The sequence below is a fragment of the Prionailurus bengalensis genome, chromosome A1, assembly GCF_016509475.1.
Source record: "Prionailurus bengalensis isolate Pbe53 chromosome A1, Fcat_Pben_1.1_paternal_pri, whole genome shotgun sequence".
Classification (NCBI taxonomy): Eukaryota; Metazoa; Chordata; class Mammalia; order Carnivora; family Felidae; genus Prionailurus; species Prionailurus bengalensis.
The window spans coordinates 133,263,206-133,279,609 of record NC_057343.1 but is presented as its reverse complement, the minus strand read 5'-3'; the positions used below and the strand labels follow the sequence as shown (position 1 = coordinate 133,279,609).

Genomic DNA, 16,404 nt, shown 5'->3' with positions numbered 1-16,404 from the left:
TTTTATGCCTGGGCTCAGAGAGCAGAATTAATGTGCTAGCTATAGCCCCGATGCTCTAGGATATGTTAAGCTTTTAATAGGCTAATCAAAGAGATGGAAGCGTGTGTTTTTGATTTACTTTTGGCCACTTGGGACGTCGTGCTAGACTCATAATCCTCCGGAGCCTTGAATATCTGGGTATGTCTGTCTATATGGTATATGGGATCAAAGTTCAGGGATTTGGGGGATGCAGTTGGAGAGCTGGAGGGGTTTTTGGAAAGGTGCCTTTTGATAATGTGTACTACAATTCCTGTCTTTGGTAATTTCTTTCCTTGTTGTACTAGAGGCAAAGAGAGTGAAAAAGCGCACTGAGAAGGAACAAGAGAGTGAGTTTCTTACTCTTGTTTTTATTTGAGCTGCCGGTGCAACGCGTTTGGGCCAAATGCCAACTGTCTGGGTCACACGCGTTTTATCCAAATAGATTTAGCGCTGCTGTCTGGAAATGGGCTGCTGAATGTTAACTTTAGGATCAACTCAACCAGGGCAGCTCAGACTGTTACCCTCTGTCTGGGTGAAGTGGGATGGGGGTGCAGAATGGACAAGGAAAGGGGAAACTGAACCATTGCTAGGAACTTTTAAAAGGACAGTGGAGTGTGATTTTCAATATTTTCTTTTATATTCAAATTTCTTGTGCTGATTTTCTTTTTTTTTTCCCTTTTTTTCTTTTTTCTTTTGTTTGTTTCTTTCTGTTTGTAGCTTATGTTGATTAGACCAAAATGTATGAATGACAGTTTTCTAAATTCATGACAGGGAAAGAAATGTAACATAAAACTGGTGTAGTTGAAGGAAATTGAGAAAATTAATTTTGGAAATAATTGTTTTCCTATGTTTCACCAAAGTGGTAACTACATTTCTGGTTTATATTAATTTCATGCTTAAAAATGATCATTGGTGTTTTGTATTTTTGTAGAATAGCATATAGAGGGAAATAACTTGATTTCAAACAAATCAAATTCATTCATCTGCCACAAATGGCAGCAAATGAAATCTCTCTTTGTGGTATTAACATTTTGGTGATACTCAAGGGGAAAAACCTCTAACCTCAAGACTTGAAATATTTTAATACTCTTCGTGTCTGGGCCACTATGTTTAAGATTAATTTCTACTCGTGTCTACTCTTACCACTTCCTCTTCATTTCCTTAGCAACCACTAGTAGCTACTAGTGGTTTAAGATGGACCTCTATGCCAAATCCTACCCTGTATATGACTTTTATGAGAAAATAAAGACAGCTAACATATTAAGAAAGTTAATAGCACCTTCTTGGGGTAAGAAGAAAAGGTGGAAAAGGTGGATAGCTCTATTGGCTCTACCAAAAAGACACTTGATTATCAACATTTTGTAATAGCCTCAGAAGAAAAAGTGTTTCTATTTTTCAGGAGAAAAGTTATAATACAGATAATATATATTTAACTTTCCATCTGGAAAAAAACAGTTTGGGACTATATGTGATTTAGGGCTTGATTTTTGTAGAATGATGTTTTGTGTTTTTGCTTTTGGCGCATTTGCTTTTCTTGATAGGTAAGTTTTGAGTGTGTTTAATTATACTTTTGGAAACTAATCTCACAAAGTTTATAAATGATCTGGGAACCTTTGTACTTACAGCTTAGCAGTATCCTTGGCATTCAGTAGATGACACTAAATGTTTGTTGAGAGAATAAATGGCAGATGAGAAGTTAATTTTCACATATAAAAGTTAAATATGCGAAGGGAGCATAGTATTGTTGGTTCCTCTGTGAAGACCAAATCAGCCTTAAAATAAACAACCAGAGTTAAAATGGATGAAAGAAGTTGCGTAGGATGTTGTACATGTTCTTTAGCTCCATAATAATAGTTCATGAGAGGAAATTATTACCTTGGCTATTCCCAGATCCCTTGAGTAGGAAGCAAAGATGATAGAGGAAAAAGACAAGTAAGTACCCTTCAACTAGGGAGACTACTAAAGGAGTCACTGTAGAGCAAGTTGTCTGATCTGATTTCTACTTAGCTGGTATAGCTTTGATCTGTGGAAGCAGGTAAGTGATCCCTTAACTTTATTGGCTGGTACATTTGTGTTAGGGAAAAGAACATATGTGAAATCAAAGTAAAACGGAAGTTTTCAAATTTAAAATATTTGTAAGCCCAGTTATCATGACCTAAATTCTTTATTATTTGCTCTAAAAGACAATACAAATAGAATTGATTGATTTCTGTCATTATTTTTAAGTATTCCACACATTGGTGGGAAAGAGGAACATGAAACTATATTTGAAGGAAGGCCTTTGAAAAGTGATGAGTCAAATAGGGAGGAGAGGGGGCTAATATTTATTTAGCCATTAAAGGGAAGTGTGTGGACAGTTTATATCATGTGTAATCTAATTTAATCTCTTCACAAGTCTTTGTAAAGTAGATACCATTATCATGGCTTTATTGATGAGGAAATAGATCCAGAGAGGTTAAGTAACTTGGAGTCAAGCCAGGACTCAAAGCCTTTGTGCTTTACACAACACAGTAACACTTCTCCTATATAATGTAAAGAGTTAATACATTATGATTTATGACAATTATGTAATATTTTAATGTTAGTGTGAATTTTGGAAACTATATTTGAAAAAGTCATTGCTTATCCATATTTGTTTATAATATCCAGATTAACCTCTCCAGCAGGTGTCAGAAAGTAGGTTAACCATTCATTTTTATTGTGTAGGTAACTAAGAGAGGTTGATATGTTAGTTGTTGTTGATTTTAATTGAGCTTGGGCCAATTCATTTATTTACTATTTAAGTTCCTTCACTGGCACCTGAGGTGGGGAGTGAGGGAGCGTTTAAGAAAGGAGAAAGAAACTCACATTTATTGGGTGCCCATTTGCCAGATACTGTGGCTAGGGGTGGAAACAAGATCGTTGCTTTGGTTTAACTTTGAAGCTCCTGCTCTTTCTACTATGCACCAAATGTGCTTTTTACAACAAGTCCTTAAATCAAATGTTAGTCTACTTCTGGCCAAGTAGTTACATATTACTTTTTCTCTCATTGCTACTGGCTTACTTAACTTGGGCGTTTACTGGACAGTGCTAATAATTGTAAGAGTGGAGGTTACAAAACTGAAGAGCAGGAAATTTCTCAAGGGCAAAATAGTTGTTCCCTAAACCCAGACAACTCTGTTTCTGAGCCCAGAAAAATGGGAAAAAAGAATGAAGGGTTCATACAAATATATCACCACTAATAGAAAATGAATTCAAATGTGTTAATTATATATTCCTTAAAGAAAAATTAAGGCATATGAGGTTCTCATTTAATGTCAGACATTATTAGGCAAAATGCTCTGAAAAAAATTAAAGCCCTGAAGGGTGAATCTTGTTCAAGAAGTGACAGTTATACTTCAATATCTCATGGGAAGGTTTGGAGTATGGAAACTGTATTTAAGTAGATTAGGAATCAAGATAACTAGATTCTTTTCTTTACTGCTATTGACTAATGGTGTGACTTAATCTCTCTATAGATTTTTGCTTGAGTAAGCATATGTCTTGCCTAAATCATTGTAGATAAAATTTTGAGATGAAACAATTATTGTGTATAAAGTTGCTTAAAATTATTCACATTAATTAATACCATTTATTATGAATGTATTATTTAACAGTGGTTTTATGGAACTGCTATTGAATATTTAAGTTAGAGTGCCTTAAATTGTACGTATGATATGGTAGAAAGAATTTAGATTTTAGAGACAGATTACCTTCTGTATGACTCTTGCCTCTGCTGTTTTTTCACTATCTGACCACTATGAGCTTCAACTGCTTTATCTGTAAGCTGAGAGCTGCATTAGTTATCAATTCTTGCAAAACAAAGCAAAAAAAGTCACCATAAATTTGGTGGCTTAACACAACACACATTTATTATCTCACAGTTTCTGTGGTTCAGGAAACTGGGCATGGCTTAGCTTTGTCCTGTGCTTTAGGATCTTTCAGTGAAGCTGCAGTCAAGATGTTGGCAAGGACTCAGATCATCAGAGAATGCTTGACTGGTGAGGGATCTGCTTCTAAACTCACATATTAGTGGGTGGGATTCAGTTTCTCACAGGTTATTACATTGAGGGCCTAAGTTCCTTGCTAGTGGTTATGTAAAGGCCACTCTCAGTGGCTTGCCATGTGAACTACTACTCCAAAAGGCAGCTTGCTACATCAAAGCCAATAAGGGAGAGAGTCTATTAGAATGATAGAATCTAGTCTACTAGATAGTCAGAATCTTTTGTAATATAATCACTGAAGTGATATTTTCTCAACATTCTATTGGTAGGATCAAGTTACTCAAGGGAAGAGGATTACACAAAAGTGGATATCAGGAGGCAGAATCTTTGGGGCCATCTTGCAGGCTGCCTGACATAGTGGTGATAATACGTACTTTATAAGATTGTTGTGATTATTAAAAGTAACATATATTTAAAGTTCTCTTTATTTTTGGTCTGACCTTAAACTACCTTTCTAGATGATACCTGTTAGTCTTCTCCATAGGAATCAAGCTTACTATTATTCCTAAAATGATTTTCCATTTTTTTCTTGCCATCTAGACTTTGTGGAATCTATTTCTTTAATTTGCAATGACTGCCCCTATCAGTTTCACTTGTGAAATTGTGTTCATCTTCCAGGGTCTATCCCAAATACCACTTTTTAAATAATATTTTCTTGACCCATCCTCCTCTAACTCAGAAATCATTTTCCTCATTTGATCTCCTCTTAACACTTTTTCATAACTTTATTATGGCATATGTCAGTCTGCCTTGAATTTTTTCCTTTGTTGTTTGGATTATGAATTCCTGAAGGGCAAGGATTGTGTTAATTTATTCTGTGTCCCCATATTGTTATAACATTTTTTAAAAGGTTTATTTATTTTGGGGAAGGGGGAGGACAGAGAAAGAGAAGGAGATAGTGAGAGGTTGAGACAGAATCCCAAACAGGCTCCACCAGCACAGAGCCCAATGAGGGGCTCAATCTCATTCTGAGATCATGACCTGAGCTGAAATCGAGAGTTGGTGCCTTAAAATGAATGAGCCATCCAGGCACCCCTGTTATAACATCACTTAAAAAAAACAGTAAAGCAATATTTGTTGATTAATGAATAAGTTTTTCCAAGATTCAGCAATGTAATAACTTATAGAGACAGATAGAGTTTTCAATGGTTGTGGTTGTTTTATATATTTTAATAACCAATATTTCTAGCACCATAGGGAATGAAGTAGTCTACGTAAGTTAATTTTCCAGTTAACTACAAATATCCTTTTATATGCATGAAGTGATTTTCTTTTAATCACTAAATAGTGATTCATTTATTTACTCTTTTTTTAACCAACAAATATGTAAACATTTATTACATAATCCTATACACTAGGAATTTGGGATGAAAATCTTTCTAATACTTTTTGTGTTCTTCTCTGTACTAGTAGTAAGTTACCTTAGTAAAAGTAATTTATTCTTTAAATCCTGACTCAGACAGTATTTTGAATATCAGACATTGAGCTATAATACAGTCATATACATAATAGGAACTGTTGAACTAGTTAAGGACCATTTGCCTCTACCCCAAAGTGTATTACTTTGGTTGGGGTTCTACAACTAATTTTTAGTTTTCCTTTCTTTTTTTCACTTTTGTGCTGTTAGTGAGCTAGTTTCTTAGTCCCTTTGCTATTTTCTTCTTCTAAACTACTATGTTCTAGGATATCAGGTAGTCACATATGCTCATGTTCTGTATAAAATGTAAATTCATGGACTGTGAGTGAGGGTGTGAGTCAAAAGGAAGGTGCATGAGATAGAATAGGACATCTCTTGTGATACCTGAAATGAATTTTAAAAAATTCTTTGCAGAAGATGAATTTCTTTTCTTTTCAGTTACATTCTAGATAGTTGAAGTTGTCTCATATGTGTTGCTTTTTTTTTTAATTTTTTTTTAACATTTGTTTATTATTGAGAGACAGAGACAGAGCATGAGCATGGGAAGGGCAGGGAGAGGAAGAGACACAATCTGAAGCAGGGTCTAGGCTCTGAGCTGTTAGTTAGCACAGAACCTGATGCAGGGCTCGAACTCACAAACCATGAGATTATGACCTGAGCTGAAGTCGGACATTTAACTGACTGAGCCATGCAGGCGCCCCTCATATGTGTTTCTTTTTAAGTCATATAAGACTTCTAGATAAAGTCAAGGGTTATAGTAAATATGTTTCAAATTTTTACAAATTTAGTTTGTGCTAGTGTCTGAGTGTTCACAGATAGCTGCTACATGTCACTATGTATTTGTGGATCTACTCTAAGAAAAAATGATGAGTGCCTCATAAAGCAACAAATCAATCTCTGAATATGAGTGTGCTAAAAAAGCACATTAAGGAATGGGATCATATACTGTTTATCACTTACATAATGAACTTTGATTTTGAAGTCACGGTACCTTTTATTTTATCAAAAGGATGTTTAGTCACTGTACTCACACGTTGTTTTCTTCAAAGTTCAAAAAAAAGAATTTTTATGATTCCACTTCACATTCCTTCTTTGATTATTAAGTAGCTCTGGCATTGTTCTGCTTACAATTTAGGTTTCTAATTGTTTAGTCTTGTGAATGTTTATTTAGACTATAAAGAACAACAATGATCTAATTTAACTATATTAAGTCATTTGGTAGTCTTTGTCCTTTGGCAAGCATTCAGCAATATAGTTCTGTCCATACAAGATATTTTTCATTTAACATAATTTTTTTTTGTTTTTCTAGGTTAAAAAATGGCCATACTATAGTAACTAATCAGCCAAATGCTTTGCTTATGAAAATTTTACCATCATTGTTTTTTTCCTTTTGGATTGAGAAAATGAACCCAGATATAGAAGAAAGTACGAGATGTTGGAAAAAAGTACCCGTTAAGCAGTGGAACATCTAATAATTAATTTGCAAGAAATTTTTAAGAAATAAAATTGTTATGCTTCGATTTTGGTATGATATTGACTCTCTAGCACATAGGTAGCCCTCCAAAAAAATCATCCAATTTTCTAAATTATGGAAATTTTGTGGAAGACGTTGACCTGGATTTTGAGCCTCATCATGGCTTCATCGGAATGTCATAGTGACCACAGACTTTCATACAGTTCTCAAGGTAGGAGTCCTGCTTTTGAAAGTGACAAAAAATTTTGCTGTTAATTTGACAAGAAAAGATTCTGAATATTTAGTTTGGGTGAACATTTTCTTTGGGGTATATAGTGATAGGAATGGAGGCCTACTGCATCAATTCAGTGCTAGTTTCATAAATCTTAAGGGCTCTAAGTGGACTGTTTATAACTTATACTAGCATTTAGCATTCAGTGTATTTTAGAGTTGACTGGTCTTTCTTAGAAGATAATAGACCCAGGCCTTTTCTCCTTTTGAATCCTAAACTTTAATAAGCTCATTTGTTGCTAGGAGTTACAGGCAAGGTCATGTTCAAAAGAAATCCAAAGGTTTATGCTATTATAAAAGAGCAAGAAACCAGACATATTCTGATACAAGATCCTTCTAAAATGGACCCTTTGTGGAAAAATGCTTTCCAAACTGAAGAATTCTGATATGAGGACAAGAATCTGAGTAAAAGAGTAAAAGTGGTAGGAAGTTCAACTTTTCAAACTCTAATCCATGGATCTCTGATTTTGAATCCATGAAATTGAACTTTATATCATAGAAAAGATCTTAACAGAGGTCCCAGGAGTGAATAACATTTTTTTTTCCATCATCACGCCTAATCTTTATAGAATTATTGGCAGAATACCTTTTTGATTACCCTCCCATAAATCTATAGGAACTGATAATTTTTTGGTACAGATGAGCCAGATTTTCAAGGCTATTTTGGATTGATGTCTGTGTCTAGAAGTCCTATATGTATGTAATGTAGCTTCTCAAAGTATATTAATAAATCCATAACATTTAGCATGAATTCTTATTTATAAGAAGTGAACAATATTGTCTTTTAATTTATTTCTATTTGGTCATAGTCTCATGGGAGTTTATATTTGTTGGGAACTCCATGTATAGACAGCGAGGCAACGGACAGACATTTGGTTTTCCTTTGTAAACCTCGCTAAAGAAAGATGTGGTTAAAAAGGTAGATTGGAAATATTAAGTACACCTAAATGAGGAAAACATTTAATATCCTCCAAATTTCTTTTTGTCAATCTGATGAATTTTTAACAGCTTTATTGCAATACAATAAATATATAATTTACTTATTTAAAGTGCACAATTCAGTGGTTTATAGTATATTCACAGACTCATATAACCAATTCTAGAATCAGTCAATTTTACTACAATCAATTTTAGAATATTTTCAACACTCCAAAAGAAACCCTGTGCCCATTAATAGTGATTCCCAAACTCTCTTCAAAGTACTCTCCACCCCAGCCCTAAGCAGCCTACTTAGGCTACTTCTGTCTCTAGAGATATTGCTACTGAATACTTCATACAAAAGGAATCATATAATATGTGGTCTTTTGTGACTGGTCCCTTCTACTTAGTATAATATTTTTAGAATGTTAGATAATTAACTTTGATAATGAAGGCAGTCATTATGAAGGTTCATTCATGTCATACTATGTATCAGTACTATGCAGAATAACATTCCATTGTGTGAATATACCCCATTTTATTTATTCATTCATCAGTTGATGAATATTCAGGTTATTTCTTCCTTTTGGCTATTATGAATAGTGCTGCTATAAACAGTCATGTACAGGTTTTTGTGTGGATATGTTTTCATTTCTCTCGGGTAAATACCTAGGAGTGGAATTACTGGGTCAGATGGCAGTTCCATGTTCAACCTTCTGAGGAGCTTCCAGACTTGTTTTCCAGAGTGGCTTCTGTATTTTCCAACTGATGATTAAAAAAAAAAAAAAAATTTCTACAAGGCTGTAGAAATTCAATATTAACTTTTTTGGATAACTTTCACAAACATTTTATCCAGGCTAAATTCTATTCTTTTAAATGTGTGTACTTTTTCACTGTTATTTATTTCAATATAAAATATCCATATTTCCTATAGAATTTAGTTTTTAGAATCCACTAAAAAATAAATAGAAAAAAGAACAATAGTCCTTCAAACTAATTTTAAAATGATGTTATTTTGAGGAATAAATGGAACTTAATTCATCATTAGATTTTAAACTTCATCTTGTTTAATATAACAGTTTTTGTTCATACCTCTCACATATAATGATGCATAGTTTTGACTGATAGAGTTTTTGTTGTTTATACTGCCACTTCTTTGTTCTGTTAAATTTTCTTTTCTTCCATGTGTTTTTTCTGGATTCTCTGCCTTGTGATTACAAAGAGGAATTCCTGACTTATCTAGAACACTACCAGCTAACTATTCCAATAAGGGTTGATCAAAATGGAGCTTTTCTCAGCTTTACTGTGAAAAATGATAAACACTCCAGGAGAAGACGGAGTATGGACCCTATCGATCCACAGCAGGCAGTATCTAAGTTATTTTTTAAACTTTCAGCCTATGGCAAGCACTTTCACCTAAACTTGACTCTCAACACAGATTTTGTGTCCAAACATTTTACAGTAGAATACTGGGGAAAAGATGGACCCCAGTGGAAACATGATTTTTTAGACAACTGTCATTACACAGGATACTTGCAAGATCAACGTAGTACAACTAAAGTGGCTTTAAGCAACTGTATTGGGTTGGTAAGTAGATGTTATAATTTTTTAGTTTCTGATGGGGAAATAAATTTACAATGTAAATGTCTTTCCTCAGATTAATAATATATAAAGAAATGGTTTAAGTAGAGAAGGTAACAGTCTTATTATTATTATTATTTTTTGTTATTTCTGCTGCCTTTGCTTTTTATAGTCTTTTTGGTAATGTTTGCATTGACCTTTCAAAGTAAGGACAATTTCTAAAACCCTATATTATTTGTAAAATGAATTGAGTACATAGCAGTGTTAGGCTTTATATATAAAACAATTTTTTTGAATAAGAATAAGGTATCCAAAATAAATCTGTTTTGAAACTTTTCATATATTAAAATGACACTTGCTATTAAATATGATAGAAAAATGCTGTTCCTAGTTATCAACACTGCTCTCTGTGTTTGGCATCGACACTAAGTATGCCACTGATAGTTTTAACAGCATGGTGAAATGAACCAACTTGAGATTTAGGAAAAAAAAATCAATTCCATTGTGAGACGTGCTGGCAGAGAGTGATGGGGATATGAAGGGGAGTTAGGACATAGAGGAGATAATGAAGGTCCATGTAAGGACTGTGCCCCTGGGAATACACAGCAAAGAATGAATTTAAACCACATTTTGGAGAGAAAATGCAGAGGATTTGTGTCTTCCTAATGTTTTCTTCCCATACATTAGTATGATTCCTAATAAGACATATAGTACATAGTAGGTATTTAATAATATGTTTAAAAATTGAGACAAAATTGAACTGGGTGTGGGATGAAAGAGTGAAAGTAATTGAAGGTAATTGAAGGTGGCGGAGGCTTCTTTTTTGGGTGACAGGTATATGAATTACACTAGTTAAGAAAGGGAATGCCACTGGAGCGCTGGATTGGAGAGGAGTGTGATATAGTAAATGTGAGGAATCGGAAGAAATAGGGTTGAAGATGTCTAAATGACATTTGGGAAGTACAGCTCTGAAATTTAGGAAAGAATTTAATTCTGGAAGCAAGTAATTTGAGAGTCATTAAGTGACTGTGAAATTGTGAAACATGTTGTTTGAGGAGTCAAAAGGGAGGATAAAGTTGAAAATGGAAATTCTGCTACACTTAAGGGGATAGCAGAGTGTCGCCCATGTATTCTTCATCCTTTAGTAAGACTTTCTGTTTCTCATTCTTTTCCCCTCTATTTGTTAATACCTTTTTGCTTTACTTTGCTTCCTATTGAAACTGCATGGCCCATGTTGACTAACTTTGGTTACTGAAGATGTGATCTGCCAGGTTTGTCCACTGAAGTCACTATTTTCTCCTTGGCAACTAATAAGGAATTTCTGAACAGGTACTTTGAGACTATGTAAATATCTTGTTTCTCATCACACTTTTACCCACCAAACTTAGTAACTCACACCTTCATTCTTATTTTACATTATGTTACATTTTAAATCAAATATAATATGTAAACAGGGTTTTTTTTTTTTAATCCCACTTTTTAAATAAGCTCCACGCCCGTGTGGAGCTTGAACTCACATCCCTGAGATCAAGAGTCAGCATGCTGTATTGACTGATCCAGCCAGGGGCCCCCTCAAAAGCCCTTTTAACCAATTCTGTTTTTATTTTTTGATTAAATTTTTTTTCATCTTTATTAATTTTGAGAGAGAGAGAAAGAGCACACACCTGTGTGTGAGAGGGGAAAGGCAGAGAGAGACCGAGAGAGGAGAGAATCCCAAATGGACTTCAAGCTGTCAGTGCAGAGCCTGATGCATGACTCTGTCTCATGACCTGAGCCAAAATCAAGAGCTAGTGCCCCAACTCAGGTGCCCCAACCAATTCTGTTTTTTAATTGTTCTATATAAAATAATATCAATGTAGAGATCATTAGTGTCTTCTAATCATATTTCCTCACCCATTGTTTCATCATTACAATCCTTGCACCATAAAGACAATTCCTAACATTATTGTTTGTCAGTTGTTCAAAATATTGTCACATTTAGTTTTCTTTACATATTTGGGCCATGGCTTTCTTTTCTAGCTTTTATATTTCTAGAGTTTCTAACTACTGTTATTTGTCTTATTGTAAAAAAAAATAGTGATTTCTTTACCAAATGATCAATATTATCCATTTTATTAGACCTTGTATCTATTGCTTGGAATATATCCCATTCTTCTTTGGAGGCATTTTTCTCTTGGAATCTACTGGTTTAATTAATTTTTTGAGTTACTGTACGTATCTCATCTTGGGATGCTTCTTTCCTAGTTAGTTCTATGTCTTACTCTTTTTGAGTTTACATCATGATTTTATTGGAGAACATCTTCAAGTAATTACCTCAGAAAATGTGTCTGGGACGTAAAATTTCTGAGTTCATTTGCCTATTTGAAGGTTACTGTTGCTTTTGTGTTTGGTTAATAAGTTAGCTGGATGTGGAATTCTAGTTTCAAAAATCATTTTTCTTTGGAACCATGAATGGTGGAATTGGGAAAGGGAAATATGGGGCATCCAATTTATGATATGGCTTTATGTCTTAGGGAAAGATTTAAAGATCTTTAAAAAAATTAGCATTGATTCATTTTGGGTGACAGACATCTGCTTCTTGTTCTTTTCTTTTTTTTTTTTTCCCTAAGAATTTTCCTCAATGAAGGTGATATGTGATATGATCTTCTCTTTATCCTTTCTATTTCAAGAATTTTATTAATGTGGTAAGCTATGGGTCTTGTTTCCTTATCCTTACTTCATATTTAATGGATGCTTTCAATGTAAAGACAGACACTCCTTCAGCTTAGAGAAATTGAAAAAAAAATTTCCTTAGTATTTTTCTTTTCTTGTTTCCTACCCCCTGCATTTTTGTAGTTGGTTCTTTACTTCCCTTGTCCTTCTCTTTTTCCATGTTTTTCTTTTTTGTGCTAAGTTCTATATATGAGATTTATCCAGTTTTGCCTTCTTTTCCTTCAGTTGATTTAAAAATTACAAGCAGTCATGGTTCTAATTTTCAAGAGATTTCCCTTTTTGATTGTTCCTTTCTTTACATTTTATTCTTATTTCTTAGCTATGCCCAGAGTTGTTTTTCTGCATTTTCCATTATTCATTCATCCACACACCAAATATTTATAAGTACCTATCATGTATAATAGACACTATTCTAGGTGCTAGGAGTACGACAGTGAACAAAGGAGAAATCCCTATCATCGCAAAACTTGTATTCTCTTGGAGAAGATACACAGTCAGATAAGTAGATAAAAATCACAGTATGTTGGATAATGATAAGTTCTCAGGTAGAAAAAATAGTGAGTAAAGACCTAAGGAAAATGAGGAAGGGAAGCTGACATCCAAAGAATAGGATTTCCAGGTGGAAATCTTCAAGTACAAAGATTTGATCTAAGAGTGTTTGGGGGACAGCAAGATTGCCCAGGCTGGAACTCAGTGAAAGAGAGGAAGTGTAATGGAAGATGAGGTTAAAAAGAGAACTGGAGGCCAGATGGTAGGTTTTAGAGGACACAGTCAGGATAAAATCCATGACTCCAAGCTTGAGGCCTGAGCAACTAGAAGAATAAAGCAGCCATCAGTTGAGATGAGAAAGACTCAGGCATTTACTGAGATGGAAAAGCTGTAGGAGGACAAGATTGTGGTGTGATATATATCAATGAGTTCAGTTGGACATGTTAAACGTGAGGTGTTGTATAAGATGGTGGGTATACAAGCCTGGAATTTGGCAGAGAAATGTGAATTATGGAGTTATAAATTTTGGAGTCATCAATATATAGATGGTATTTAAAGCCAGGAGGTTATATGAAATTGCTTGGGGTGGGGGAATAATATAGATAGAATAAAGAAGAAGTTAAAAAAAAAGTGGTTTAAGGAAATGTACCTTTGGACACTCCAGGAGGTTAGGGAGCTCAGAAAGATGTGGAGGAGACCAAAAAGCATAGTGGAGTAAGAAAGTTGAAGGAAAGCCAGGCAAAAATCCTAGAAGCTAAGAGAAGGAAGTATTTCAAGAGAAAAATGCTGCATTGGATTTATCAATGAGGAGGTTGTTGGTGACCTTGACAAAAGCAGTGCTGAAGTCATAGTGGCATTTAAGGAAAACAGAGAAAAGAGTACATACATAATTATTTTTTTTAAAAATTTTTTTTTTTCAACGTTTATTTATTTTTGGGACAGAGAGAGACAGAGCATGAACGGGGGAGGGGCAGAGAGAGAGGGAGACACAGAGTCGGAAACAGGCTCCAGGCTCTGAGCCGTCAGCCCAGAGCCCGACGCGGGGCTCGAACTCCCGGACCGCGAGATCGTGACCTGGCTGAAGTCGGACGCTTAACCGACTGCGCCACCCAGGCGCCCCCATAGATAATTATTTTAAAGACTTTAGGAAAAGTAAGAAATGATCAGTGACTACAGGTATGAATGAGTTCAGAGGAGGTTATGTTTTTTTTTTTTTTTTAATTTTTTTTTTCAACGTTTATTTATTTTTGGGACAGAGAGAGACAGAGCATGAACGGGGGAGGGGCAGAGAGAGAGGGAGACACAGAATCGGAAACAGGCTCCAGGCTCTGAGCAGTCAGCACAGAGCCCGACGCGGGGCTCGAACTCACAGACCGCGAGATCGTGACCTGGCTGAAGTCGGATGCTTAACCGACTGCGCCACCCAGGCGCCCCTATGTTTTGTTTGATAAAGGTGGGAATGATTATGTGGAGGAAAGGAAAATTTCTCTAGTGATGTCCTTGATAGGTGAGAAGGGATGGAATCATAAATAGAATCACTGTCCTTAGTGATTAGGAGAGTAGACAGTTCATCCATGATAAGAGGAAATAAAATAGATTATATGGACATGAGATGCAGGCAGGTGGGTATTTGTGTTGTAGGACTTTGCAGGAGGTTGTATGATGTTTAGTGGAATGGAACATGGCAAGATGAGGTATTAGGGGATTAAGAGGTATTAGGGGATTAAGAAAGTATAGAATGTTTATCCAGGTGAGCAGGATACTGAGTGTATTAGAGAAACATAGTATAATTGCCTTGATGCATTAAGAGCACAGTTGAGATTATGGTTATGAATTTAAAGTGAGACTACTCAGTGTCTTGATGTATCTTTCAGTGGGCAAATGAGGCTGCAAGCTTGCAGGCCCAGAGTAGCAAAACTGATCTAATCAGAGTTGTGGTGTAGCCAAATAAATTCTGTGAAGGGAGAAAAGGGCAAGAGAATTGAAGGTGGAACTGAAGATGGATTAAGAGGGAAATGAGGACATTTAGTGGGTGGAGGATAATGAAAAGGTGGTGGGATCATTGGGTTCTGGTGGGTGTAAAAGGACTATCTCTTGGAAGGGAGGTATTAGAGGGACAGTGCTGGAAAGACAGAAGGATGTGATACTTGAAATTGAGATTTGGGCAGGGTTGCAAGTATTGAAAATACTGAATTCTAGGGTTGTACTGTGGGTCCAAATGCCTAAGATAAAGTGAATGACAAGATATTTGTTGAACGGGTTAAGGAATTGAGACAGCAATGGGTGAAGAGACCATCTCTGTCAGTAGCCCTTAACCTGGGGCCCATGAATGGAATTCAAGGGGTTTGTGAACAGGACTGGGGAAAAGTGACATCTTTATCTTTACTAATTCTTCACTGAAGTTTAACATTTCCTTCAATTATGAATATAAGTAACAAACCAATAAAGTAATAGTTCACCTCAATAAAAATTATAGATATTTTCATATCATGTTACAGTTTTTGTAGGTTCTTCAAAGTACTATTTATGTTAATATTACAAAATTATGATAGCCATTAGATCCACTACACATCTTCTTATTTAAAGTCTTACAAAAAGCCATGTGTGTTCCTATAGTACATTTTAAAAATATTTTGATAATGGTATTTTACTACAACTGGTTTTCTTTATAATCCTATATATTTCTTTCTATGCTTACAATTTTATTCTGAGAAGTAACCCCTAGTCTTTACCCCCACTAGACTTCTAAAGTGATCTGGGGCACACACACAGAACTTTTAAGAACTGGTGACTTAAGATACTGAAATCAACGATTATTTCAGGAATGGTATTGCAGAGAGTGATTGATCCAGAAGCTAAAATCTTCAAGAAATGAGGAAGAGTGACTATGGGTCAGTAAGTAGATAACTGCACCTAATGGAGGAAGAAGGTGATGGCATGAGATTGGAAGCTGGTGAGGGGTTTTTTGTTTTAGAGGCGGGAGAGAGCAGGGATTGTTTAGAAATGGCAGTGAATCACAAGGACACTTACCCTAACTCCAAGTCCAGTAGGAGGCAGGTAGGAGAGAAAGCGGAGGATCCACCATTCCAGAGGATTACAGGGAAGAAAGAGTGTCGTTTAGAGAGATTCAGGTGTTTGAGCAAAAAGAAGTGAATATTCACAAATGCAGCTGAGCGTGTTTGAGGAGGCACAGTGGATGTGTTTTAAATGGCGAAAGGGGAGAGTAGGATACGAGATCTGAAAACATGATGCACATAACCATATGGGGACTGGAATCCAGGGGTTGGGTCTTGGGCTTCTTGTAGGGTCTGTGTTGTCAGGGAAAGAGGACATGATGATTTTGATCCTGATGGCCTGAGGCAGACAGTGTAGGGATGAGTGGGGATGCTGAGGGAAGTGAGAGCAGGGCTCTTGCTAGGCACGTGCAAATTACTGGGACCCGCACTTAATTCAGGTCCTCCATCTTCTACCCTCAAACACCTTTCTAAGTTCAAAATCATCTT

At 35.5% G+C, this 16,404-nt stretch overlaps 1 protein-coding gene across 3 annotated transcripts in view; it reads left to right on the top strand.

Annotated features, from left to right (window-relative positions):
* The window catches only part of ADAMTS6 (ADAM metallopeptidase with thrombospondin type 1 motif 6), a 304,055-nt gene that overhangs the window by 1,222 nt on the left and 286,429 nt on the right, over positions 1-16,404 (top strand). For all 3 annotated transcript variants that reach the window (XR_006298916.1, XM_043591205.1, XM_043591214.1), the window contains exons 2-3: positions 6,767-7,142; positions 9,342-9,706. Coding sequence is in view for 2 of the 3 variants with exons in the window: in XM_043591205.1 (XP_043447140.1) it covers positions 7,046-7,142; positions 9,342-9,706 (462 nt within the window). In the remaining variant the exon portion in view is untranslated. The remainder of the gene's footprint in view (positions 1-6,766; positions 7,143-9,341; positions 9,707-16,404) is intronic.